Source organism: Bubalus kerabau, chromosome 4, assembly GCF_029407905.1.
Source record: "Bubalus kerabau isolate K-KA32 ecotype Philippines breed swamp buffalo chromosome 4, PCC_UOA_SB_1v2, whole genome shotgun sequence".
Lineage (NCBI taxonomy): Eukaryota > Metazoa > Chordata > Mammalia > Artiodactyla > Bovidae > Bubalus > Bubalus kerabau.
Window position 1 is genome coordinate 92562068 of NC_073627.1, and position 27735 is coordinate 92589802.

At 33.8% G+C, this 27735-nt stretch overlaps 1 protein-coding gene across 3 annotated transcripts in view; it reads right to left on the bottom strand.

Annotated features, from left to right (window-relative positions):
- The window catches only part of CNTLN (centlein), a 341713-nt gene that overhangs the window by 137232 nt on the left and 176746 nt on the right, over positions 1-27735 (bottom strand). For all 3 annotated transcript variants that reach the window (XM_055577973.1, XM_055577972.1, XM_055577974.1), the window contains 4 exons: positions 18375-18551; positions 16425-16550; positions 6056-6177; positions 4440-4559 (listed from right to left, as the gene is read on the bottom strand). In XM_055577973.1, coding sequence (XP_055433948.1) covers positions 4440-4559; positions 6056-6177; positions 16425-16550; positions 18375-18551 — 545 coding nt within the window. The remainder of the gene's footprint in view (positions 1-4439; positions 4560-6055; positions 6178-16424; positions 16551-18374; positions 18552-27735) is intronic.

Sequence of the window (27735 nt, forward strand, 5' to 3'; positions counted from 1 at the left end):
ATTAGATCTTGTGATTAGTTAGATTAGGTTTCACACCTAATTCATTTTATCCAAAAAGATTACTAAAGATTGTCAGAGAAAGTACAAACACATGCTACACGACAGATAAACCAAACCCTATGAAAATATTAAGGTAAGCGAAAGAAGTTAGTCACAAAGAACCACATATTATACGATTCCATTTATATGAGATGTCCAGAATAGGTAAATCTATAGACACAGACACTGGTGATAGAAGCAAGATCCGATGCTGTAAAGAGCAATATTGCATAGGAACCTGGAATGTCAGGTCCATGAATCAAGGAAAATTGGAAGTGGTCAAACAAGAGATGGCAAGAGTGAATTCTAGGAATCAGCGAACTAAAATGGACTGGAATGGGTGAATTTAACTCAGATGACCATCATATCTACTACTGCGGACAGGAATTTCTTAGAAGAAATGGAGTAGCCATCATGGTCAACAAAAGAGCCCAAAATGCAGTACTTGGATGCAATCTCAAAAATGATAGAATGATCTCTGTTCATTTCCAAGGCAAACCATTCAATATCACAGTAATCCAAGTCTATGCCCCAACCAGTAACGCTGAAGAAGCTGAAGTGGAACGGTTCTATGAACACCTACAAGACCTTTTAGAACTAACACCCAAAAAAGATGTCCTGTTCATTATAGGGGACTGGAATGCAAAAGTAGGAAGTCGAGAAACATCTGGAGTAACAGGCAAATTTGGCCTTGGAATACGGAATGAAGCAGGGCAAAGGCTAATAGAGTTTTGCCAAGAAAATGCACTGGTCATAACAAACACCCTCTTCCAACAACACAAGAGAAGACTCTATACATGGACATCACCAGATGGTCAACACCGAAATCAGATTGATTATATTCTTTGCAGCCAAAGATGAGGAGCTCTATACAGTCAGCCAAAACAAGACTGGGAGCTGACTGTGGCTCAGATCATGAACTCCTTATTGCCAAATTCAGACTTAAATTGAACAAAGTAGGGAAAACCACTAGACCATTCAGGTATGACCTAAATCAAATTCCTTATGATTATACAGTGGAAGTGAGAAATGGATTTAAGGGCCTAGATCTGATAGAGTGCCTGATGAACTATGGAATGAGGTTCGTGACACTGTACAGGAGACAGGGATCAAGACCATCCCCATGGAAAAGAAATGCAAAAAAGCAAAATGGCTGTCTGGGGAGGCCTTACAAATAGCTGTGAAAAGAAGAGAAGTGAAAAGCAAAGGAGAAAAGGAAAGATATAAACATCTGAATGCAGAGTTCCAAAGAATAGCAAGGAGAGATGAGAAAGCTTTCCTCAGTGATCAATACAAAGAAATAGAGGAAAACAACAGAATGGGAAAGACTAGAGATTTCTTCAAGAAAATTAGAGATACCAAAGGCACATTTCATGCAAAGATGGACTCGATAAAGGACAGAAATGGTATGGACCTAACAGAAGCAGAAGATATTAAGAAGAGGTGGCAAGAATACACAGAAGAACTGTACAAAAAAGATCTTCACAACCCAGATAATCACGATGGTGTGATCACTGACCTAGAGCCAGACATCCTGGAATGTGAAGTCAAGTGGACCTTAGAAAGCATCACTACGAACAAAGCTAGCGGAGATGATGGAATTCCAGTTGAATTATTTCAAATCCTGAAAGATGATGCTGTGAAAGTGCTGCACTCAATATGCCAGCAAATTTGGAAAACTCAGCAGTGGCCACAGGACTGGAAAAGGTCAGTTTTCATTCCAATCCCAAAGAAAGACAATGCCAAAGAATGCTCAAACTACCACACAATTACACTCATCTCACATGGTAGTAAGGTAATGCTCAAAATTCTCCAAGCCAGGCTTCAGCAATATGTGAACCGTGAACTTTCTGACGTTCAAGCTGGTTTTAGAAAACGCAGAGGAACCAGAGACCAAATTGCCAACATCCGCTGGATCATGGAAAAAGCAAGAGAGTTCCAGAAAAACAGCTATTTCTGCTTTATTGACTATGCCAAAGCCTTTGACTGTGTGGATCACAATAAACTGTGGGAAATTCTTCAAGAGATGGGAATACCAGACCACCTGATCTGCCTCTTGAGAAATCTGTATGCAGGTCAGGAAGCAACAGTTAGAACTGGACGTGGAACAACAGACTGGTTCCAAGTAGGAAAAGGAGTACGTCAAGGCTGTGTATTGTCACCCTGCTTATTTAACTTATATGCAGAGTACATCCTGAGAAATGCTGGACTGGAAGAAACACAAGCTGGAATCAAGATTGCAGGGAGAAATATCAATAACCTCAGATATGCAGATGACACACCCTTATGGCAGAAAGTGTAGAGGAACTAAAAGCCTCTTGATGAAAGTGAAAGTGGAGAGTGAAAAAGTTGGGTTAAAGCTCAACATTCAGAAAACGAAGATCATGGCATCTGGTCCAATCACTTCATGGGAAATAGATGGGGAAACAGTGGAAACAGTGTCAGACTTTATTTTTCTGGGCTCCAAAATCACTACAGATGGTGACTGCAGACATGAAATTAAAAGATGCTTACTCCTTGGAAGGAAAGTTATGACCAACCTAGATAGCATATTGAAAAGCAGAGACATTACTTTGCCAACAAAGGTTCGTCTAGTCAAGGCTATGGTTTTTCCTGTGGTCATGTATGGATGTGAGAGTTGGACTGTAAAGAAGGCTGAACGCCGAAGAATTGATGCTTTTGAACTGTGGTGTTGGAGAAGACTCTTGAGAGTCCCTTGGACTGCAAGGAGATCCAACCAGTCCATTCTGAAGGAGATCAGCCCGGGGATTTCTTTGGAAGGAATGATGCTAAAGCTGAAACTCTAGTACTTTGGCCACCTCATGCGAAGAGTTGACTCATTGGAAAGGACTCTGATGCTGGGAGGGATTGGGGGCAGGAGAAGGGGACGACAGAGGATGAGATGGCTGGATGGCATCACTGACTCTATGGACGTGAGTTTGAGTGAACTCCGGGAGTTGGTGATGGACAGGGAGGTCTGGCGTGCTGGGATTCATGGGGTCGCAAATAGTCGGACGTCACTGAGCGACTGATCTGGTCTGATCTGATCTGAAGGGGTGGGAAGCAATGGAGGTAACAGGTAAACTGTATGTGGTTTTTGAAGGAGTGAGTAATGACAATGTTCTAAAATTTATTGTGATGATGAGCATACAACTATTTGAATATTCTAAAAACCACTGGGTGAACTACATGGCTTGTGAATTGTATCTCAACAAAGCTATCAAAAACTCTCAGGGAACATATCTGGAACAAATCTATAAAAATTTGCAAGATAAGAAACTTTATTATCAGCATCAATCATTTAATATTAATAGAGTGTAGTACATTTTAAGAGATAATTAGAGGTATATATTTAAATCTGATATGATCATTTCTTCAAAAGTTTATCATTACATGGAAAAGGTGGTAAGTTATATAATATGTAAACTAAGATTCTAATACAGCTATGACAATTCAATGATATTTAATTACTTTATGCCACATGATACTAAATTCTAGTAATCTAAAAGATATCCTGTTTTTCAAAAAAAATCACATAATCTGAGTATCAAAAATTAACTCTAAATAAAGAAATAGTTAAGTAGCAAAAAAGGCTAATTATGTTGGTCTAACTCCTTTTCGTTTCCAAAAAAAAGTGTTCTTTCTATAGCAAGCTGAATATAATAGACTGTGAATTAGAAGATCAAGGAAGCAAACTGTATGTTTTCTAAAATATGAGTATCCTTCATCAAGTTTTATACTTAGGGCAGCTAAAAGACCTATGTGGAGGGATCAGCATTAAGCCCAAAGGACACACAGCGCACGGCAAGAAAGAAAGCAATTCCCTCGTGTCGTCTGCAGGTCACTACCAAGGACCATGTTAGCAGATCCATACCAGACCCTTAACAGGCAGTTCTGCTGCTACCAGTAATTAGCTTGGACAGCTCTGGCTCCAAGAATAGCAGCAAGGCTACACCATAATGAGCTCAGCTGGGATTAGCAGGACAGGGCAGGGAACCAAGAGAGCTCAGGCATTCTGCATCGCGTATGTATCTAGGAGATCAAACAAGGATGGCTGGCTAGGTTATCCCCTCTCCACCTCATTCCAGAAATGAAGCACGGCAGTGTCTAAAATACAGGCTAATGAAGAGCGACACCTCCAACAGATGAGAGCCACATTAATTAACACAATCCCTAGATCATATAATACAGTTTCGGCAAGAGCTAGCAAATGTGCAACTTGTTATTGCATTATACATACATATATATTAAAAAGTCAATCTTTTTTCTTTACTTTTACTGGCAAACCAGATTATTTCATTTTCCAAATTTTATAAGGAATTTATCTCATGGCCTTTAAGATAGAAAACATTTCTCTCAGATGTTTACCTAAGTACACATTATTAAAAAAAGAAACTCACTTTTGAATCATTAGCTCCTGGTTCTCCCTTTTGAAATAGGCCAGTTCATTCCATACAGCATCAGAATCTTCTTGTTGAAGTTGTTGAGGATCTGCTCTCTTTACTTTCCTGATTTCCATCCTATTTTTAAAATGAAATTGATTTCTTACTTAACATGTTCAAATTGCAATAAAATTCATTTACACATTCCCTAAAATTGAAAAATATCTACTAACCAAGTATCTTTTTTTTGGCAAATGATATGAGACTTTTTATTGAAATTAACTTTCTAATGATATTCATGCCATAACTTCAGGGTAGTCATTTGGAATTGAGACTCCTCTTGAAGTACAGCTAGCGTCACATAGCTACCCAGTTTCTATTGAGGTACAGTGGAATGAATTTCCTAAAAACTAAGCATGTAGAAATTAAAATCTTACATCATGATTTCCTAAAAAGCTAAACTGCTACTATGGAAAGTAAACTTTTAAGTGGACACATGATATTCTCTGGTCTTATTTCTCTCATTCATTCTACTAGTAATAAAATATACATTGCAAAAATGTCAGTTTCTAAAAAAGGACTATAAGCAATCAACACATCTAGAACTTGCTGCCAACCAGTCTGACTGTGGTTTATGTGTTTTGTCTTAAAACAAGCAGTTATCAGTAAACATCAGATAGTTAGCAAGTAGTCTTCAGCCTTCTGGTGACTACTAAAAAGTTAAGTGCCTGCTAAGTCGCAGAGGCTAAACCCAGGACAGACAGATTTAACATTGGTTTACTGAGAAGTGATATGAAACACTTTCTGTTCTTCAAAGAAAAAATTAGATGTGACAATTATCTACAAAACATGCCAAATGCCCTTTATGTTCTCATTTTCTGTACATAAAACAAACTCTTCATTTTTATTTTGTAAAAGTGCTGTACTGGCCAATTTAGAAACAGTATTTCTCTATAGAACAGACCAATGTGTATCATCAACATTGCCCTAAAGGATCCATCTCAGAAGATGAGAGGGTAGTAGATTTTTCTGTACTCATTCAGTCCTTTGCCCTCTGTTGATACTGTTAACAGGGGAGCCACTTACAACTAACCAAGATCTGAACACCTGTTCAGAGCAATTGAACTGAGACCGCCCATTCATTCAGATAAGCTGCAGAACTAACTGATGGATAGTAAAGATTTTCAAACTGCATACTAGGTTGAAATAGTTTTAAGACAGTTAACTATAATGTTAATTTCATATTTCCCATATATTTCAAATAAAAAGTAAACTGAGTTATATACATTGTAACATCAGCATTTTATTTATTTAAAGTAGTTTTTCAAGCACATGGATATGAACTATTTTTGCTTTAAGTTATACTTTTATTAAGTTATTCTATAGATATTAAAAGTATATACAATAATTCATCATCTATGCTCATGATTTCTGCAAATTATAGGAAAATGCATAGTTATTATAAACATATTTCTATTTTCATTTATTATATTCTCTATGTAAAAATTCTCACTAGAGATCTGACTATGAAATGATTTCTTTAAAATCAAACAAAAGCTATTAAAGCACCTATATGATGCTACTCCGTTCCATTTAATATTTAGGGAAATGCCTTTATGAGCTATGTAACTCACATGCCACTGCCTTCTTCCCACTGTTTTAATTGCTCTTTTACTGCTCTGTAGTTGGTCTGTAACATCTGTAGCCTTTCTTTGCGTTTTTCATGGGCATCTCTTAGCTCATCATTTTCTTGGTTCTGTAGAACACAAAAAAGCAAGTATACAAGTTTGAAGAATATATAAGCATAATGTTACAGATAAAAGGCTACCAATCTAAGTATAAAATTCAAAAGAAAATAGCATGTAAATATATATTAATTTGTAATAATCATTTAAGCAGAAATAAATTTGTGATTTATTTATAATTTATTACAAATAAATTAATGTAATGATCATTTAATCCTAAAGTCACAGAACAGGTTTACTTGATAAATTTGAGATACTCACTGCATTTTGAAAAATCATTTAAGTAATCTTAAAATTCTGGCATCAAATTAATTTCATTCCTTTCCTTTTTGTTAATTAGTATATATACACATATTTCTGTATAAATCTTACATATTAAATTTTTTTTTCTTTTCCAAGATTTGTCCATACATAAAGCGTGACTAGTTTGTTAGTTGTAAGTGCACATATAATTAGTACAAGGACACTAATCATAGTAAGACCAGTTCTCTAACCCATGGATTCATAATTAGTTAAAATGCACAAAGATTACACAGAAGGAAGAAAATCAGTTTGGACCTATGTTAGAAGTGACCCAGTTTAACATTTTGGGTTGAAACAAAAAGAACTGAAATGGGAAAGGTGGACTTTAGCACTCTTGAAGAACTCAGAATAGACAGTTCAAATATTACTAGGGTAGAGAGTTATAGTCAATGACTTCTAAATGTTTTAAATAAAACGCATGCATAAATCTTTACTTTTCAACATGACCACAAAATGAACATATATATAGGCTAAATTGTCAGTCCTCAGGGGATGTATTTATGTTACTCATGAACTGTGTTCCTCAAAGTAAGTAATGTGATGAGTCTTTTATTTTACCCTTGGTCATTTCAAATCTGTTTTTTAAACTCTTCATTTTCTGTATGAAAGAACTTGCATATTTATTCAGTGCAGGTAACTGGTACTCTCTAATATTATAGTAAGCTGAGAGGAGTGGGAACATGGCAGCCAGAAAGATCTGAATTCCATTCTTGAAGTTTTCTCCTGGTAGCTGCATAATCTTAAGAACACTATTTAAATTAATTCAATTTCTTTTACAATAGAATGTGGAAAAGAACACAGAAATTTATACCATGGTAACAAAATTAAATGAAGTAACATACAGGTAAAGCTCCCAGGTCTGTTCTTGCTCAAGAGAGGCACAAAGTAAGTGAGCTTTTTACTCTGTCCTCTTCCCAAGAACTAACTCTGATGCCCTTATCATTTATAAGCCAAATTTATGGTTCCACTGACTTATCGGTCTCTCCTTCCAACAATGAGATAATATCTTATAGAGTCTGCATTATCTTACTGCAATTCTACCTGTCTCAACAGTATAGATATGTTGCCATTATACTCTGAATATATATCTAGTAGGATAACTTCAATAATTCTCTTAAGTAGTTACTAGGAAGTATTTCAGCCATGTGTGCACCAAGTGGCATGTACATCATATGGGAATGCAAGTGCTCGACAAAAATGCTATCTCTTAACAGGGGAAATTAGAATAAATGCTATCCGAAAGACTTTTTGGAGATATGAATCATAGCCACTGCAGAGTTATTTGCTAAAAAGTAATATGGTGTAATACCATGATTAAAAATTCAAGATACTGAATTCAATTTTGTTTTAACTGAAGAACCATATATTAAGAACCTATTATATGCAGGGTGGTAAGTGCTGCTAAGAGTTCAACACCTGCTGCTCAAATTTACTAAATTTTACCTTGACAATCTACTTAAATCCAGTGTTTCAATTTCTCCATCTTCAAAATAGAAGCTACTGATATCTCTTCTTCTAAGACACAAAGAATGATATAACTTTGATCTTGAGTTTCCCATACTGTTGGTAAACAATCTGACCTCTTTGACCAATAAACTTCCCATTTTTACAGATGTGAAATAATTTAAGTTAGCCATATATAAGAATGATAATCAATAATCTTTTCTTATAAATGAACAAAAGTTAAATATTCTTATTAGGATTCTTTTTAAGAATGAATAAAATTTATGAGGAATTTAAATAAGATACATTATAATATAAATAAAATAATTTAATTATAAGAAATTTACATACATTAGATTCATGTCAAAACAATTTTGAAATAAGTATATAAACTGAATACTTTGTTAGACAATTCTAAAAATAGCTTTGTGTGATTCTTCTTCATTGACTTAAAGTCCCTCCCTGTAAACTCTTATTTTACAGTAAATTTCTTAAAAGTTATTACAAACAAATGCACTGTTGTGGAATTGTTAAGTCTGTGCTAGAATCCCTAGAAATTCTGAGTAAACAGAACCTAAAAGATTGACCAAGAATTAAATACTAATAGAACGGGATATCCAAATTTTATATTACCTTTCACAATAATTTTCTGTTGAATTACTGGAACAAGTTGAATTTCTTATTCAGAGTACTGTCATTATTTTAGCATTTTTAAGTACTGCCTCAGCTACCATTAATCACTGAAATTATATCCAATATTTTCCCTAATTCTTTTAAGTAGAAATCAACTATATTATGACTCAAAAAAGAAGGCTGAACCCTGAAGAACTGATGCTTTCGAATTGTTGTGCTACAGAAGACTCTTGAGAGTCCCTTGGATAGCAAGGAGATCAAACCAGTCAATCCTAAAGGAAATTAACCCTGAATATTCATTGGAAAGACTGATGCTGAAGCTGAAGCTCCAATACTTTGGCCACCTGGTGTGAAGAGCCGACTCACTGGAAAAGACCTTGATGCTGGGAAAGATTGAAGGCAGGAGGAGAAGGGGGTGACAGAAGATGAGATGGTTGGATGGCATCACTGACTCAATGGACATGAGTTTGAGCAAACTCCAGGAGATAGTGAAGATAGGGAAGCCTGGGGAGCTACAGTTCATGGGGACACAACTTAGTGACTAAACAACAACTCAATAAAAACTTCCTGAGTTCTACATATCAATCACCATGTACCAGGCTCTGTACTAAGCATAGCAATTAATCAAAGAACCTTATGTGGCCACTTCTGATTCCTAAAACTTTACCATAATATACCCACTATCAGTAAATAGTTTAGGTTTTCTTACAGTAACTGAAATAAGTGATTCCTTCAATTAAGCAGTAATTATGGAAAACAGTTTTATTGATAAGCTTTCTCCTTTAATTTTACATGAGTCATAATTATACCTACCACTAGAATGTTTATATTTCTTATAATTCTTAAAAATTTATATAATTCTTTTATTCTTATAAAATTTTAAAAAACATAATTCTTATAAAAGTCTTAAAATCCAAACTATTAAAACAAAATCAAACTAAATATTATTTGGTAAATTGATTTGATAGACAATTTAAAATAATAATTATATTAGATTTTTCTGCTTTGAGAAAACTGTTATCAAATTATAATACATGGGTTAAATTGGTCCTAGAGACTATCATTCCTTTAGCCTACTTCAGAAACAGACAGTAAAATTTTATAAAAATGTAAATATAAGATAGAGTATATATATATAGCTCAAAGAAAAATGACTTTACCAATTTAACTGCAAGAGCAGATGCTGGCTGAAATTATCAGTCAAAAGTTGGATATCTCAAAAGAAATATTTAAAAAGAATAATCAAATTAATATTTTTCTTATTCTAACAAATTCAAGTTTACTGTAGCTTGAAATATGATTCTTTAAGTTCCATCAGCCTTATGATAGCCTAACTCTAAACAAAAGTACATCATTTGGGAAATATCCTCAAAGATCTTAGAATAAAAGCAACTGTAAAAACTGAAAAATACATTTAATATCACTAATTACTACATTTTCCTTTGAGGACACATCCCAAAGTTCCCCATGGACTGTCGCTGAATTAGGTCCACTTATTAGGTCATTCAATAAAATATTTACAGAATACCTTCTTATATATTTAGCAATTAAACTAGCTAAACTAGAGGCTCTAACTTCTGTGTACAAACAAGTCGTAATGGCTAAAACACTAGAAAATAGCAAAGATGTATTAATTTAGTTTCTTTAATGATGTTTATAATTCTACTTTTGAGTTGGTAAGAACAGAAATGATTCTTGATCGAATCATCTAGTTTGTTCAAAGGCTTCTTGACAGTATACGGCAATAAGAGCATGAACACTATTAATAAAACAGTGGCTCAATCTTGGGAGTATGATAGCAAGGTTTTTTAAGTTAAAAAAAAAACTTTTATAAAATACCAAGGAAACCATGATGTATAATTTCAGTAGAATGTATAAACTTCATGAATATCAGAGCATTGAAAAATAAAAGATATAAACTGTACTCAAAGGACATACTGATGTTATTAAATGGCATAGAAAAGTCCTAAAAGAATAAAACTGCCAAATGTATGAAAGTCAGTAAAGCACAGATTCATGGTAATTTAAGGACAGTAAGAATTTTGAAAAAGCAAGAGAGTTCCAGAAAAACATTTATTTCTGCTTTATTGACTATGCTAAAGCCTTTGACTGTGTGGATCACAATAAACTGTGGGAAATTCTTCAAGAGATGGGAATACCTGACCTGCCTCTTGAGAAACCTATATGCAGGTCAGGAAGTAACAGTTAGAACTGGACATGGAACAACAGGCTGGTTCCAAATAGGAAAAGGAATATGTCAAGGCTGTATATTGTCACCCTGCTTATTTAACTTGTATGCAGAGTACATCATGAGAAACGCTGGGCTCGATGAAGCACAAGCTGGAATCAGGATTGCCAGGAGAAATATCAGTAACCTCAGATATGCAGATGACACCATCCTTATGGCAGAAAGTGAAGAGGAACTAAAAAGCCTCTTGATGAAAGTGAAAGAGGAGAGTGAAAAAGTTGGCTTAAAGCTCAACATTCAGAAAACGAAGATCACGGCATCTGGTCCCATCACTTCATGGGAAATAGATGGGGAAACAGTGGAAACAGTGTTAGACTTTATTTTGGGGGGCTCCAAAATCACTGCAGATGGTGACTGCAGACATGAAATTAAAAGATGCTTACTCCTTGGAAGGAAAGTTATGACCAACCTAGATAGCATATTGAAAAGCAGAGACATTACTTTGCCAACAAAGGTCCGTCTAGTCAAGGCTATGGTTTTTCCAGTGGTCATGTATGGATGTGAGAGTTGGACTGGGAAGAAAGCTGAGCGCAGAAGAATTGATGCTTTTGAACTGTGGTGTTGGAGAAGACTCTTGAGAGTCCCTTGGACTGCAAGGAGATCCAACCAGTCCATTTAAAGGAGATCAACCCTGGGTGTTCCTTGGAAGGAATGATGCTAAAGCTGAAACTCCAGTACTTTGGCCACCTCATGCGAAGAGTTGACTCATTGGAAAAGACTCTGATGCTGGGAGGGATTGGGGGCAGGAGGAGAAGGGGACAACAGAGGATGATGGCTGGATGGCATCACCAACTCGATGGACGTGAGTCTGAGTGAACTCTGGGAGATGGTGATGGACAGGGAGGCCTGGTGTGCTGTGATTTATGGGGTCGCAAAGAGTCGGACACGACTGAGCGACTGAACTAACTAACTAAGAATTTCATAAAGCTCTGATGCTTTGTTTTCCAAATTATATTTTATAATTCACTATACCCACGAAGTCAGGATTTGAAAATGGATAGTATTTTTATAATAATGGCTTATATCTCTATTACTATTGTCTCTACAATTACAACATTGGTTGCCCCTCTTGAAAACAGATACAAACTAGCCACATAAGACAGCTTAGTAAGACCCTGTGTTAATAGTTATATAATATTCAGTATTAAAATAATATGCACAAATAGCATATCAATGTATCAGAGTTTATATACATATGTAACACAGGCTCGTGAAACTTCTTTGACCTTCCCTTCCTCCCTTCAATCCACCACGGTGATCAACTTGGGACCCTAAAGCTACCTACCATGCCATGGAGCATGTCTTTTCTCTTTAGTGTTTCCAAGAGTAACTTCCATGGAACAACAGTCCTTGAGGAAATATTAATTGGTATAAAGTAAATCTGGGAAACAATATATCTCTACCTTCCTATAGATTCACAATGCACATTGTTATGTTAAAGGATCACAAAAACAGATATTAATCCACTGCTTATATAATTAAGCAAAGAACATTTTGTCTGTCATGTTTCCATTAGCTTCTTGCAGAACAGGATTCAAAAGAATACCAGCATGGAAAGCATATTTAAATATTCAATGTGTATTAGCGGGGAACGTTCTTCGCAAGGAGCTCCATGATCCCAAAGTATTTTAAAAACCGCAAGACACTGTTATGGGTTGAAATAAATCTCTCCAAGATGTTATGTTGGAGTGCTAACCCCTACTACCTCAAAAGGTGATTGTGATTTTGTGATTTTGTTTGGAGATAGAATCTTTATAGAGGTAAGCAAGTTAAAATGAGAAAGTGAAAGTGTTAGTTCCTCAGTCGTGTCTGACTCTTTGCGACTCCATGGACTGTAGCCTGCCCAGCTCCTATGAACATGGGATTTCCCAGGCAAGAATATTGGAGTGGGTTGCCATTTCCTTCTCCAGGGAATCTTCCTGCCTCAAGGATGGAATCCAGGTCTCCTGCATTGCAGAGGAACTCTTTACAGTCTGAACCACCAGGGAAGCTCCAAAATGAGATAGGGTGGGTCCTAATCCAATACGACTGGTCTTCTTCATAAAAAGGAGAAATTTAGACAGAGAGAGAGGCATTAATAGAGGGAAGGTGATGTGAAGACATAAGGAGAAGGCCATCTATCAGGAAAAGGAATGGAATAGATTCTTCCCACACAGACTTCAGTAGGAACTAATAACCCTGTTGACAGCTTGATTTTGGACTTTTCTAGCATCCAGAACTTTGACACAATGCATTTCTGTTCTTTTAAGCTAGCCAGTTTATATTAATAGTAGTTTGTCACAGTAGCCCTAAGGAAACAAACACAAACACATCATCAATTCCTATCTTATACTCACATGTACATGAGTAATAAATATAGTATTAGTAATATTGCCTAATACTGGAGAAATAGAAACAGGTCTTCTGTCTTCACTAAATATGAGTTATACTCACTAAAGTCAGGTTGTAAATAAAAAAGTGCCCTGTTCCCAACTACTTGTCTTAGAGTTGCTTTACTATACATGTTTTATTTACCCAAGATCTTCCCTGGTGGCTCAGGTGGTAAAGAATCCGCCTGCAACGTGGGAGACCCAGGTTCGACCCCTCGGTTAGGAAGATCCCCTGGAGAAGGGAACGGCAACTCACTACAGTATTCTTGCCTGGAGAATTCCATGGACAGAGGAGCCTGGTGGACATTTTGCTAAATGCCCTTAGAGTGCCTTTTTCATTTAACTATTTTGTTCTATTAAAATGAGAAATCCTTTCCTCTAAATGACAAAATACAAAGAAACAAAATTTGTTCACATTTTTTTTGCTTATTTTGCAAATTTGAGGAAGAAAACAAATACAAAGAAACAAAATTTGTTCACATTTTTTTGCTTATTTTGCAAATTTGAGGAAGAAAACAAATACAAAGAAACAAAATTTGTTCACATTTTTTTGCTTATTTTGCAAATTTGAGAAAGAAAACAAACATTAGAAATTCAAGATTATCAATTAACATGAAAGAAGATGCAGAAAATATAAATGAAAAAGAAATTATATGAAAAATAATTTTACTCTAAAAATAAACTTGAGGCCTCATCCCAAAGAGCTGTTGTTAGAAAAAGAGAACGAGGAGATAAATTAGTATGTTTCTGAGACTCTGTGAAACAAAAAATTCAAGAAGTGGAAGAAAATAGATCTAAAAATGTCTGAAACTGCTCTACTCATTCCTGGCAAAAACAAAAAGACTCAGACTTTTCGGGGCAAAGTGGAGGTCCTCTACTATTAAATGGGATATGTGATGGTTATATTTTTATGTTATCTTGATCGCCCAGGTATTTAGTTAATGACTATTTCTGGGTGTATCTGTGAGGGTGTGTTTGTATGAAATTAACTTTTGAATCAACAGACTAAATACAGCAGATTGCCCTCCCCAAACTGATGGGCTTCATCCAACCAACTGAAGGCTTGAACAGAATAAAAGAATGAGAAAGAAAGGATTTGTTCTTTTTGCTTGACTGTCTTTTACCTGGGATACTGGTCTGCTTTCAGACTCAGAATGGGACTGGAACTTACATCATCAGCTCTCCTGGTTCTCAGGCCTTTGGACTCAGACTGGAAGTATACTATTCTCTCTCCTGAATTTCCAGCCTAACATCTACAGATCTTGGATCTCTGACTCCATAATCAAGTGATCATATAAGCCAATTCTTGTTAGACTAAATCAGTCAATCCTTCTATCTATCTATCTATCTATATATATATATACACACACACATACACACATATATGTATTTCAGAATAATGGTATCTCATTTAGGGAAGACTAAAGGATTATATATCATTGCTTCTATTTTTTTAGAGAATCAGATTAACAGACGATAGAAGAAGGTTTCATATGTGAATTTTAAGAATTATGCAAAAGAAGGATGATGGCATCTTAAACATGCCCATAATATCCTGTGAATACCTACACATTTAGACTAATACACTAGATTCTAACTACTCACTCAGCATCATTATTTTTCACTTGTTATAAAAGTGACTGCACAGTGCTTAGCTAACTGCATAAGCTAATACATTACAAATGAGTAAACGAATGAGCAAATAACTGCAGGGGTATAAATTTCAAGTAGGCTAAATGCTAGCAAGTTGATGTCATCTGATCACTTTTTTAGGGGAACCACAATGACTGAAACTGCCCACCCTCGAATCACAGTAACTATTTCCCTGAGTTATTTTATGACAGGAGGTCCTGGTGAGGAACGTGGAACTAACAAGCCACCACTAACCAGAGGAGTTCAGGAAAGGTCAAAAGAAAATAACACATGTCCAACCACCTCCCAGAATCCTTCTTGCTGGTACCATCTTGACTGACCAATGTGTACACCACCAGGAAGGACTCTGAGTCAGAATGATTGGCCAAAGATAACCAGGAAGCTAATCCCATCGCCATAAAACCAAAGACTTTGAGCCACTTGGCAGAACAGTTCTTCTGGGTTCCCTTACCCTACTGCTCTCCACCCAGGCACCTCTGCCCAGTAAAGTCTCTTTGTTAAGCTCATGTGACTCCTCAGACTATTCATTGCTCACTGTAAGACAAGAGCCCACTCTCAGGCCCTGGAAGGGGTCCCCTTCCTGCAACAATTTTATCTTGGAGAGTAACAATAGATGATAATTTTCCTTTGTTTTCAAACTAGTAGTTTAACTCCAAATAAATATAAAACAATTCTTTGGGAAAAGCAGAAAAAAACTGTTAGTTGTGGCTTATCATTAACTATTCCTCTAAATTATATTTTGCTGTATTGTACAAATAATGTTAAGTGAAAACATTTTCCTAGGAATCATTTATATGACAAAGAATCTAAGCTTTAAATACATAAATTCTCACCATGTATACATTGGCCTTTCCATAGAATATTATAAAACTATTTGAGATTCAGTTAAATGGCTAAATCTCAAACAGTGTTGGTTTTCCAGTAGTTGTGAATGAAGAATGACAACTTTAGCCATATTAAATTCACAGAAAAATTAAAGCCCTCAATATAGTCACATAGAAGCAGTTCCCTACACACAACCTCTTCTGAGAAAAATAATTCACAAATTATGAGTTGGAAAGTACAAACTCTTAAAGATAGAACAATAAAGATTTACGATTTTTAAAGACTGGTAGAACATGAGTTCGAACGTCTTATATTTTCAGACAAATACAGTTGAAATGGAAAAAATAACATATTTATTTATCACTTTGACTATGTAATTTTTCTACAAAGGACAATTTTAAGTAGTCTGGGCTAGGTCACCATAGTTGCTAACTCACATTTCTTATAGGAAATTCTCTTTCCATTTGCTATAGTTCTTTTTTTTTTTTTTTTTTTTTTTTTGTCTCTGAGAAACTATAAGAAACTTATTCCCTATATTGAGTCAAAATATCCCCTGTAATTTTAAAATAGTGAATATATATTTAGTTTTCAGCTAGTAAAATTGTTTTTATTACTTTATGATCCTCAGAAATACTAAGAGCTAGATGCACTGATGATACATTTTTATACATGTAATTAAATTCAGGAAAATTAAATGATAACCAGTCGTTTGTGAAAAGAATGTTTACTTTGGGATATTCTTACCTATGCAAGGTTATTACTAAAGAAATCATTTAATGTTCACCTTTAGTTGTAGTGCCTTCTCTAAGTTTTCAATCCTTCTTTCAGCTTTCTTCAGCTTCTTAAGTTCCTCCGAGTCTGCAAAAGAGCTCTTTGGGGACAAAGACCTTGAACGTTTTACAGGTGGTTCCTCGAGAATAAAACAAGGACATGGTTGAGCTAGTTGGAACACTGGATTATGAAAGACATGCAAAATTAAAGAACAAGTAATTTTGAATACTAATAATGAATTATAAAAAAAAAAAAATCCTGCATGGAATACCAGAGAAATAACAAGCGGAATTACCACAGTGCTACCGCTAAAGGTTTCTCTGTGACTCGTTAATGAGAATATTCATTTACATTTACATTGTTTCTTTCAGAATAATGATGTCCCATTAGGGAAGACTAAAGGGTTATGGACTCAGAAATGCAAGAAGCCTCATTACAAAGGAGGGGATGGAGGCTGGTCTAATTGCTCTTCGAGGGTCCAAGGTTACACTTGATAGGACAACCTGAAACAAGAGGGAAAGGGTTTCTTTCCCTTTGAAATAGTTTAACACACTGTGAAGTCGAAGGAACAATATGCTTGAGGAATATAAATACAACAGACAGTAGATCTTACACCATAATGACCATATGGTCATTAACTATAATGTGGCTAACTAGAGACGAGAATGTGTGTTTATATTATGTACAGCTTCATATACCAATCTGGAGAAGGAATATGTGAAAGCAACTATTAAGCTGGGCAACATATTGCTCATACTTACTGCATGTCCTTATGAAAAAGAAAGAAAATTCTCTGTTCAAAATATCACTCTAATTTTCCTGATTTTTTTAAAACAATGAAACATCAAAGCAGTACATTTTTAAAGTTCAGCCATATAGCACAAAATCAAATTAGATTCTATAATGTATCTCAATTTTAGGACTTTTTTTTCATTTAAATTAAGCTCAATGCGTGAAACTATTCCAAAATTGCAAGAAACATATATGCAGTTATGTTTAAATATATCCATATATAGATAATATATATAATAAAGCTCATTCTTCTGAAAATTACTAATAATTTAGAGGTAGTAAATAAGAATGCCGCATAAACATGAGTCTCATTTTAAATACTTCTTTTACTAAGACAGTTTGTCTTACTCATAGGAAAATTCAAAAGAATGAGAAACAATTATCTTGAAAACATGATTTTCTACTTTAAAAAATATTTTCTACTGATGAAATAAAAGTGTGAGAAATACACCTCTTAAACTCCTTACTTTTAGGAAAAGCTTATTTCAATTCATATAGAAAGAATATATTTACAATCTGACATTCTTGACTTTTTATATTAGTCAATGTTCATAGAATCTTTTGCAGCATAACAAGAACATGCAATAAATACTATGAAAAGGAAAAGCTGAGACATTAATAAATAAAAATCATGGTACAAAAAATTTACTTATTCTCCACCGTTATACCTTTAACTCCGAAAATACGTAACTGCACGTATTAATATTACATTTCAATTTATAATTTATATTCCACATGGGTAGTATTTTAAATATCACATTCAAATGAAATAGAAACATTAAGATATATTTTTCTTCTGATGAAAATTAGAAAATTGAGTTAAGGGCTAATACCACATTAAAATTTCTACTTAGATTAATTTATCTATAGATTAGATAGATGAGGCATATTTAGCAAAACTTTTTAATGTAAGAATGTTAATTTACTGCCAAAGAGGCATATCACTACTAATAAATTTAGTTAATTAAATTAGGAAGATATTACTCAATCTTCAAAAAGGGAAAACTTGCCAGTCCCAATCATGATTTTATAAAACATCTGATACATGATATTTTTTAAAAGCTTTCAGAAATACAAACAGAGAAGTAAATGATGCTGTTCATTTTTTAACTTCATTTCTTGCCTTGCTAGCCTCATCCTGACAATTTCACAAAATGACGACTGTCCCTACCTTACGTTTCCCTTCAGTACTTGTCAAGATGCTCTTCTCTGAGGAACCCTTGTTGGTAGATCTGTTCTCTGACAGTTTTTCATTTGCTATTTTCAGTTTCTCCTGTAAATACTCAATTTCAGACTTCTGTGAGACCATTAAGGTTTCTAAGCTTGATAAAGATGGCTGTTGAGAAACCTGTTTTAAAAAATGTTTGTATCTTACATTATTTACACATGCATACAAATATTTATATGTTTTTATATTATATAAATTTAAATATTCCAAGAAAGAATATTTCATTTCAAAAATAAACTATAAACCTGCATTAGCTAAGCTTCTATCATCCTTATAGAATGCCATTTTTCAATAAAATAACCAAGAGTCTGTATACAAATTTTTTAAATATGTCTGTCATGCAGATTTTTAGAAGAAAAAATTTAAAGCATGGATGCATTATATATACAACTTATCTATAAAATTATTTCAAATTAATGATTATACATGTATTTCCTCAGTAAATACTCAATGCAATACCACTGAATATAAGCCTCAGAAAAGTGAACCAGCAGCACAATAGGCCTAACTAGCTTTTAATGCATTACAATTTATTAATAACAACTCAACTGAGACTTTTTAAAGTCAACAGAGTTTATATTATTCTCCTTTGAAACTCATTCCCATGTCAGATAAACTGTTAATGGTAAGTACCACATTTTAGCAACAGAAATCACAGGAAAATTAAGTTTGTAGGAAACCTGTTCATGAAAACTAACATTCCACAAAATTGTACCACCATCTTAACCAAAGATATTTGAGACCATTAAAATCCATGCACACACATTATTTCGAATTAACCATGCGCTCACACACACACACACAAAACAACACTAGATCAGAGTGAAACAAAGTATTTGTTGGTTTCCAGGAAAGAAAAGTCAGTACTTATGATTTTAATATTATCATTAGAGATCCAATGGCCCTGAAAAAGGTTTCATTTAAAATATGGATAGCCCCATCCTTCCTAAATGATATTTCTAAGGATTATAAGAAAAATATGTATGCTTAACTTTTCTAAACTAACAATGAGAAATATTATATTTTTCTAAGTTTGATTACTTTTTTCTTTTTTTGGGGGGATAGGCATATTTTTCCTAATTCTAACCTATATTTTTTATAAAAAGAAGGATCATCTAGTATACTATTATAATCTATTATATATATAGTATAGATATATAAAGTATTGATATATATATAGTATACTAGATACAGTATGGGAGAAGGCAATGGCACCCCACTTCAGTACTCTTGCCTGGAAAATCCCATGGATGGAGGAGCCTGGTAGGCTGCAGTCCATGGGGTCGCACAGAGTCGGACACGACTGAGCAACTTCACTTTCACTTTTCACTTTCATGCATTGGAGAAGGAAATGGCAACCCACTCCAGTGTTCTTGCCTGGAGAATCCCAGGGACGGCGGGGCCTGGTGGCTTGCCGTCTATGGGGTCGCACAGAGTAGGACACGACTGAAGCGACTTAGCAGCAGCAGCAGCAGATATAGTACAGCATACTATATTATTATATTACACTATGCTATATTATAACATACTACTGTACTTTCCTCATACATAAGTGACATAAGTCACCTGATATGTTTCCCAATCTTTATTCTGTCACAACACTATATATTTTTCTCAGAATGTTGTTTATGTTTTATGTTTACCACACTTATAACATTAATTTATACTCTATTACCTTGCATTGAACATCAAATTAAAATAGCTTAAGCACCTTTTTCCCAAATTCTAAAAGACTTTTGACTTATTCTTTCTCTTCCTTTAAACCATTGTACATCTTTTATTTATTCTTTTCTTTTTTGTAAACAAATTTATGATGCTTATAAATATTTCCTTTGATTGTCCTGCCAATCTGAACAATTTACAAAGGTTACCTAAACCGCAGAACAGGAGTTCTGGCTTTATTAAATAAAATTATAAAGAATATATTAACATTCCATTATTTACCCAAAGACATTTAAAATAAATTTTTCAAAGTCAAACAAAAATTTAGAAAAAAACAAGAAAAACAGTACTTTAGTTATTGTTATATCCAATAAGCAATCCTGTGTTCTTTAACAAATGAGTTTTCTAAGTCATTAGTGGGTTATAATACAATAGATAAAAACATAAAACAACATGAATGTTTGGTCTAGAAGCTGCAATCAGAAATAATTACAATATTTATCAAGATATTGGAAAAGTCCAACAGTGGACATTGCTGCTACTGCTAAGTCACTTCAGTCGTGTCCGACTCTGTGCGACCCCATAGATGGCAGCCCACCAGGCTCCCCCATCCCTGGGATTCTCCAGGCAAGAACACTGGAGTGGGTTGCCATTTCCTTCTCCAATGCATGAAAGTGAAAAGTGAAAGTGAAGTCACTCAGTCGTGTCTGACTCTTAGCGACCCCATGGACTGCAGCCTACTAGGCTCCTCCATCCATGGGATTTTCCAGGCAAGAGTACTGGAGTGGGGTGCCAGGGCCTTCTCCAGTGGACATCTACCATAATAATAAAAGATTTCTTATTTAGGCAGCATTCCTTTAAAATTCCTCAGAAAACAGTAACAGAACTTCAAAATTAAAAAATACTATTCAAGCAGTACTTAACTCAAGCTCACGTACGAGTCATAATGTAAATAAAAAAGTAAAATGAGTTTGATTTTAATTACAGCTTTAGAATTCCTTCAATGGGGACACTTTGTATTCATGTTGAACATACAGATATATACTTTACTTTGCATGTTCCCAGGTTTTCACAAGTGTAGTCTTTTCTCTCTCCCTTGTCCTTTATCCCTTTTGCTAGGGATACATGCACAAGCAGTATTTCAACTGGCTATCATAATATGACCACTTTTAAAATAATAAGTAAAATGAAATATCAAGTCACAGTCACTTTCATTTCTGAGGGAATAAGGAGGGTATTTGTGGTAGTATTATTTAGCAATAGCCAGTTGTTTTCATAGAGAAATGTGGTGCACTAATGCCAGATTTACTGATTTTTCAAAAGAATGGAAGAATTCAAATTTCTAAGAGAAATCTAATTTTAAAAGGTTGGCCAAACTCAGTTTGTGACTGTTGTAGCTTGAAAGCACGGTGGTGGGACTATAAACAGGTACACGTTTCCTGTGGAAATTTTGAACATGAATCAAAGAACACAAAATTGTACCAAGCTTTTAACTTTGTTCTAATCATGCTGAATGAAGGTTGATAAAGATACATGATAAATGCTGAGTGAGGAAAGTACATGTTATAGAGGAATACAGAATACTGTACAGAAATAGATTTCACCAAACCCTGAAATTTATAGCATTATTTCTGAATGAAGGTGAATTTTCATCATACATATATGAAATTCCTTCATTTTTAACATTGAACATGGAACGTTTCACTAAATAGTTTTAAAAATGTATTTTTTTCTGCAAATAAAAGGAAAAAAAAAATTCAGTGTAAAAATTTCAGTAAAGATAGGGGAAATATAAATGAAAGTCTCTCCATAACATGATCTCTCAGAATTCACTAATGATAAATTTGGAATACACTTCCCATACTTTAAAGAGAAAAGGACAACTGTTTTAATATATACTTTAAATTGCTTTTTTATTACTAATTTTTTAGAACAGCTTTATATTTACAGAAAAACTGAGCAGATAATAAAGAATATTCTGCTCCCACCCACCTAGTTTCTCCTATTATTAACAACTAAAATGAATATATTTATTAAAATTAATGAACCAATTTTCATACATTATTTTGACTGAAGTCATTAGTTTATTCAAATTTCCATACTTTACACCTAATGTCCTATTCTGTTCAAGGATACCACATACATTTCACCTGTCATGTCAGCAACTCTTGGCTGGGACAGATTCTCAGACTTTTATTTTTGCTGACACTCACAGTTTCACAGAGCACTATTCAAGTTTATCATAGGATGGCCCTATATTGGAGTTTGTCTATGTTTTTATCATGATTAGACTGGGGTTATGAATTTGGGGATAGAATATCACACAGGCATCATACCTTATCAAGGGTACACACTTTCAACATGATTTGACTAATGACATAACCTGATTACACTACCAAATTAGTGTTTGTCAAGTTATTCCACTGTAAAGTTACTCTCTTGTCCTCCATACTATACTCATGTAACATGCTTTTTAAATTCAATAATTACATACAATTATTATAGGTATAATATATATGAGGATATGTAGATAGATAGATAGATAGATATACATAGATATTCTCATGTATCATTACTTATTCTTACCCTTTTTAAGTGCTGTTTTAGAGGTTTAGCAAGATCAAGACAATCAATCATCTGTCTGTGGAAGTTCATTGTATCTATTTCCCTTAATAGATAGAATCCTGAATCTTTGAAAATTTAACTTCTATTGCTAAGAATTATTAGTATTTTATACACTTTTTTCTCTAACATCAAAAATCCTTGTGCACCTTTTACAGTCTTGAAAGATAATGGTATGGTGCTAGACCATAGATAATCTGATAAGAGATGATCAGTGGAGTATGCATGCAAATGCCTCCAAATGGAACTAATCTCTTTAAATTAACCATTATTAATACATAACTTCTCTTTCACATTGATTCACAGAGGCAATTTTGATCAAAAACTCCTAGAAAAATTTTGAATAGGAGAGGGAGGTGAAGCCTTGTGCCAATTACTATTAAAATATTATATAAATTAAATACCTAGTCAAGATGCTTTAAATTCAAGCAACAATGTATGGCATTATTAAAGTGGAGGCTGAGTGAATACTGCCTAATAAATAGAAATTTTTTTTTTACATTTCACACAGATATGAAAAATTATAAGTTAATTTGTTTTGTCCTATTTTTATTTAATGTACTAATTTGCTTTACTACTTTATTAAAATAATAATAACTAGCATTTAATGAAAAGCACTGAGTGCCTAGTTTTAGGTAAGCATTTCCCAAACATTGTCTCACTTATTTACATAATTTATGAATTCCAAACCTGTCAACATATAGTATAGTCTATTGCAAAACAAAAATATTTGAAAAGGACATGATACTTCAACAAAAAGAAATAATAATAATTCACTGGAAATTAAGTATAAACACATGTGTGTAATATGTGTATATATAAAATATATAACCCCTATGAATATATATATATATATGTATCAGAATATATATGTGTATCAGAGAAACTGACAACTTGAACGACAGTTCTCTGAAAGGCAACTCAAATTCTCTTGAAAAAAGTATTTTAAAACTGTGTGTATATAACTTTCTTCTCATGAAATCCTGAATCTGTACAAAAACTTGACATTTTGTTTAAAATTGACTTCAGAAATTCAGAAATATATCCATTGCCAATTTAAAAAACATCATTAGCTGAATCATCCATAACCTGAAAACAGATGGCTTCAATAATAATCATAAAGTTTAAAATAATAAAAAAAGAAAACTTTTAAATCAACATGATATCATAAATTAGTCTTTTCACAAAAGTTCACAAATGGAGTTAGGTGTACCTACTTAAACTTACATATCCCTTCTAGAAAGACTATGAAATGGAGTAATGAATGTCCAGTATCAACAGTCAGCTAGCACTCACCTTTAAAAAGTAGAAATAATTTCATTTCTTCCATCCACTCACTTTCAACCCAAATATACACAGATTACATTTAGAGAAATTAAAATTATTTACATTTAGGTAAACTTTAAAATTTCACCATTTCCTTTCAAAAGCACCAACCTAATAATAAAATACAGAAAAATTTTGTACTACAGAAGTCAAATTAAACTTTCCTTCAGTATCTAACACTTGTGTAGTATAGCCAATTAGGGAACAGCAAAATAAAAGGGAAAACTTTAATGTCCCAACTTTACTTCCCCACATCATGTAAAGCTGAATGGGTTATAAATGGATGGTTAACTGGCTTATAGTCTCATCCACTAGATATTATCTTTGTTATAAAATTGAGCAACCAAAAGCTAATTATTTCTTCTATAACATATAAATATCAGACTGCAGTGACAAAAACTAGTGATATTTACATGTCACAGAAGAGTGTGTAGGGTATTAACTGTGTGGTATACACACTGACTACAAATTCTAATAGCAACAGTAACCAATCCTGGACTTACTAAAAATTAGGATAAAAAGACTAAGTGATTTTTCTATAGATTTTTTTTTATCTTAAAAAGCAAAATTAAACACTATCAGGTTTTTCCAAAACATGTTATAAACCTCATAGTCTAACAGAATTCTGAATATTTAAAGTATATCTGTTAATGGTGTCCATTTAAAATGAATCTCTAGATTCAAGGAATCAAATGTGTAATTCATAGCCTATTATAATTCATACTCTACGTTTTCTAAACATTTAACACTTATGTCACCAGTAAAAAAAATCAAAATTTGTTCCCTAATGGTATAAGCAAGGGACTACGCTTGTTATGCATTATCATCTCTATACATTAAAACCTCAATCATACTCAAACAAATTCACTAAAGTGTGGTTTTCAATCTGCTAACTATGCATTCCATAATAGCCTGTAATTATTAAAAACTGACAAGAAAGCTACGCCACCTGTGTTTATGTGAAGCCAGGTAATGAAAAAAACAACAACGCTGTCATCACCTCTCAATTCCTGATTGCATTATCAAAACTGTAGCCGAGTTTGGCATCTGGGTGTGACCTTGTTAACTGCTAGGGTAATTAAATTTATTCTACTGGGAAAAAGGATGATAAATTATTAGCAAGAAGATTTTGTTCACATTTTATTAAATTGGCCTGTCAAAGGGTTGGCCAAATTATCAAGGGCCTCATTTATTGGAGGCCAGCCATATTGCCACATCTGTTACAATTATTTATAATTTCAGCAGTTGAAAACCAACTGAGTTAGGCATCCGCCATGTAAAGTAATTTACAAATTATCTGATGAGGGAGTGTTTTAGCTTCTCCCTCATTTCTAGCCAGCAGAAAGCCGCGCTGTAATTACAGAACACGATTAGGTTCTTTGGGGAACTTATCTTGCACTCATAGCCATAGTAAGATGCAGCAAGAACATATGGAGGAGCTTGTGCTTCTACTCCCTGAAGCTCGTGACCCGCCTGCCGCTGAGCCCTTGAGTTGAATTTGAATGAGAGTGCCATGGCTAATGTTCTACACATGCACCATTTATGCCACAAAACAAATCGGATCACTGTTAATTATGAAGCAGCTATAATCAGGCCTTCACATCTGTGTAATGTGAAGCGCAGTAGGCTGTATTCCAATAATGTACGACTACCTTTGGGTCGCAAATTGCGAGCCATATTGCCTCAGTAGTAGTTACTGAATTCAAAGTAACTCCTTTGATAAAAGCCCATCACATGGATATTTTTATCCAGCTTTATATATAAAAAAAGGAAAAGCAAACCCAAAAGCCTTTCTTTATCAGCTATTGACCAGAACAGTTAAAGCATATGGCACAAGTTCATTAATGAACAACACAGAGCACTTTAATTTAATGAAACCACTTGAGCCATAAAAATCAGATTTAGTTAATTCCCTCTCTTCTGTTTTTTTCATATCTAGCTTAAACCTAGGATCTTTTTAATAGTACAGGCTATCAAGACACAAAATATATTTTTTACAAATTTATAAAGAACATTAAAAGCTTGTGTTGTACTATTAAATAACCTTTAAAAGGAAAGGCCAAAACAGTTTATTTTACAAACTTAATTTCATCACAAATATCATGCAAGATAAATTATTTCCTTTTTAGAAAGTGAATCCTAGCGGCTGTATTCTAACAACAACAAAAAAATAGTCTTTCTTCCATGAGAAATCTTCCCATGGAAAGGCAGCTAAACAAGCTGCACCCAGATGGCAAACCAGCTACAGTTTAATTAATCCACTAAAAGCCATTCACATTTCAGTAAGGGTAATGTAATTTTGAATAATAGTAGGAAAAAAATCACTAAAACATTCTTAAGTTTTATTATAGCGGCAAGAGAAGTGCCACTATAGAGTAGTTAAAGTTGAGATGCGGTTTCTATTATACATGCTAAATTTCTAGATTTTAATATCTTGGGCTGTTTCATTCTGCTTGGAACTTAAAGCAGGCTTAAAATATCAGAATATCTATTGGAAGCCTTTTTTAGAAGTAGTTTATTTTTTATGCAAGAAGTGGAGTTGCATGATTAGAATGAGTTCAAATAATAAATACACAAATAGCTGTAGGAAAAAAGTTTATAGTTAACACACAAAAGACAAAGACTTTAAATTTTTATTTCAAATAAAAGTGTTCTTCATTTATAAAACTAAAAATCATGTCATAATACAATTTCATTATTGTTTTCTCCTGAAGACTGATTAAATATTAAAATGTTAAGAGATCATTCCCCTTATACTCTGTGCCTACCTAAGGATTTGTGCCTACAAATGGATTAAATAGTTGAGTATAATTAAATCAAGCAATAAATACAAAACAGTTTTTACTTAAAGTAATGCTGTAAAGTAAATCAGCTTTTCAAAATGAGTTTACACATACAAATTAAAAATTAGTTGCATGTGAAATAAAATGGTTATAAGCATAACTCAAAAGTACTTTATATATGATACCTTGTCCTAAATAATTTAAAAAATTGTTTTGGTGCTATAGTAGCAAGATACCTAGGGAAAACATAAGACTTAGATTCCTCTATGTTGAAAATGAAAAGAAAGTATAACAATACTTAGAGTAAAAATTATAAAAAGCAAGCAAAAGCAAATCATTTATGAACTCTGGCATAATATTTCCTAACTATAGTATGACAAGGCTTAATAGCATTCTGAGTCTAAATCACTACAATCTGATCTCCTCCCTGCCAAGTGAGAAATTAAAACAGTTTAGTTGTGGCCAAATAGCCACTACCAACACTATACTCCCTGGTTGGCAAGAAATAAGAGCTAACAAATACTGTTATTTTTTTCTCCTTTGCTTTGTTGCAAAACTGTACAAAATCAATTGAGCACTATTAAAGAAAAGACAACTATTTAACATCATAACTAGATGACTCCTTGAAAAACTGATGCTCTCATTTTCCACCTACTTATTGGACTTGCTGTGTCAAAGAATACACTGTGGGACAGGCTAAATGGTTATGGAACCAGGATATACACTCTTTCATGTGTTCATTTAAAAAGCATTTCTCAAAGTCAAAATATCAATTACTGGCAAAGACAGTAAGGATAAGAGCATAAGACACCAACTTTTCTTGTCTTCAAGGAGCTCACAGTTCAGAGGGGAGACAGACAAGGAAAACAATGAAGTTTAATACCTGCTAATGCACCAAAAAAGGTATACAT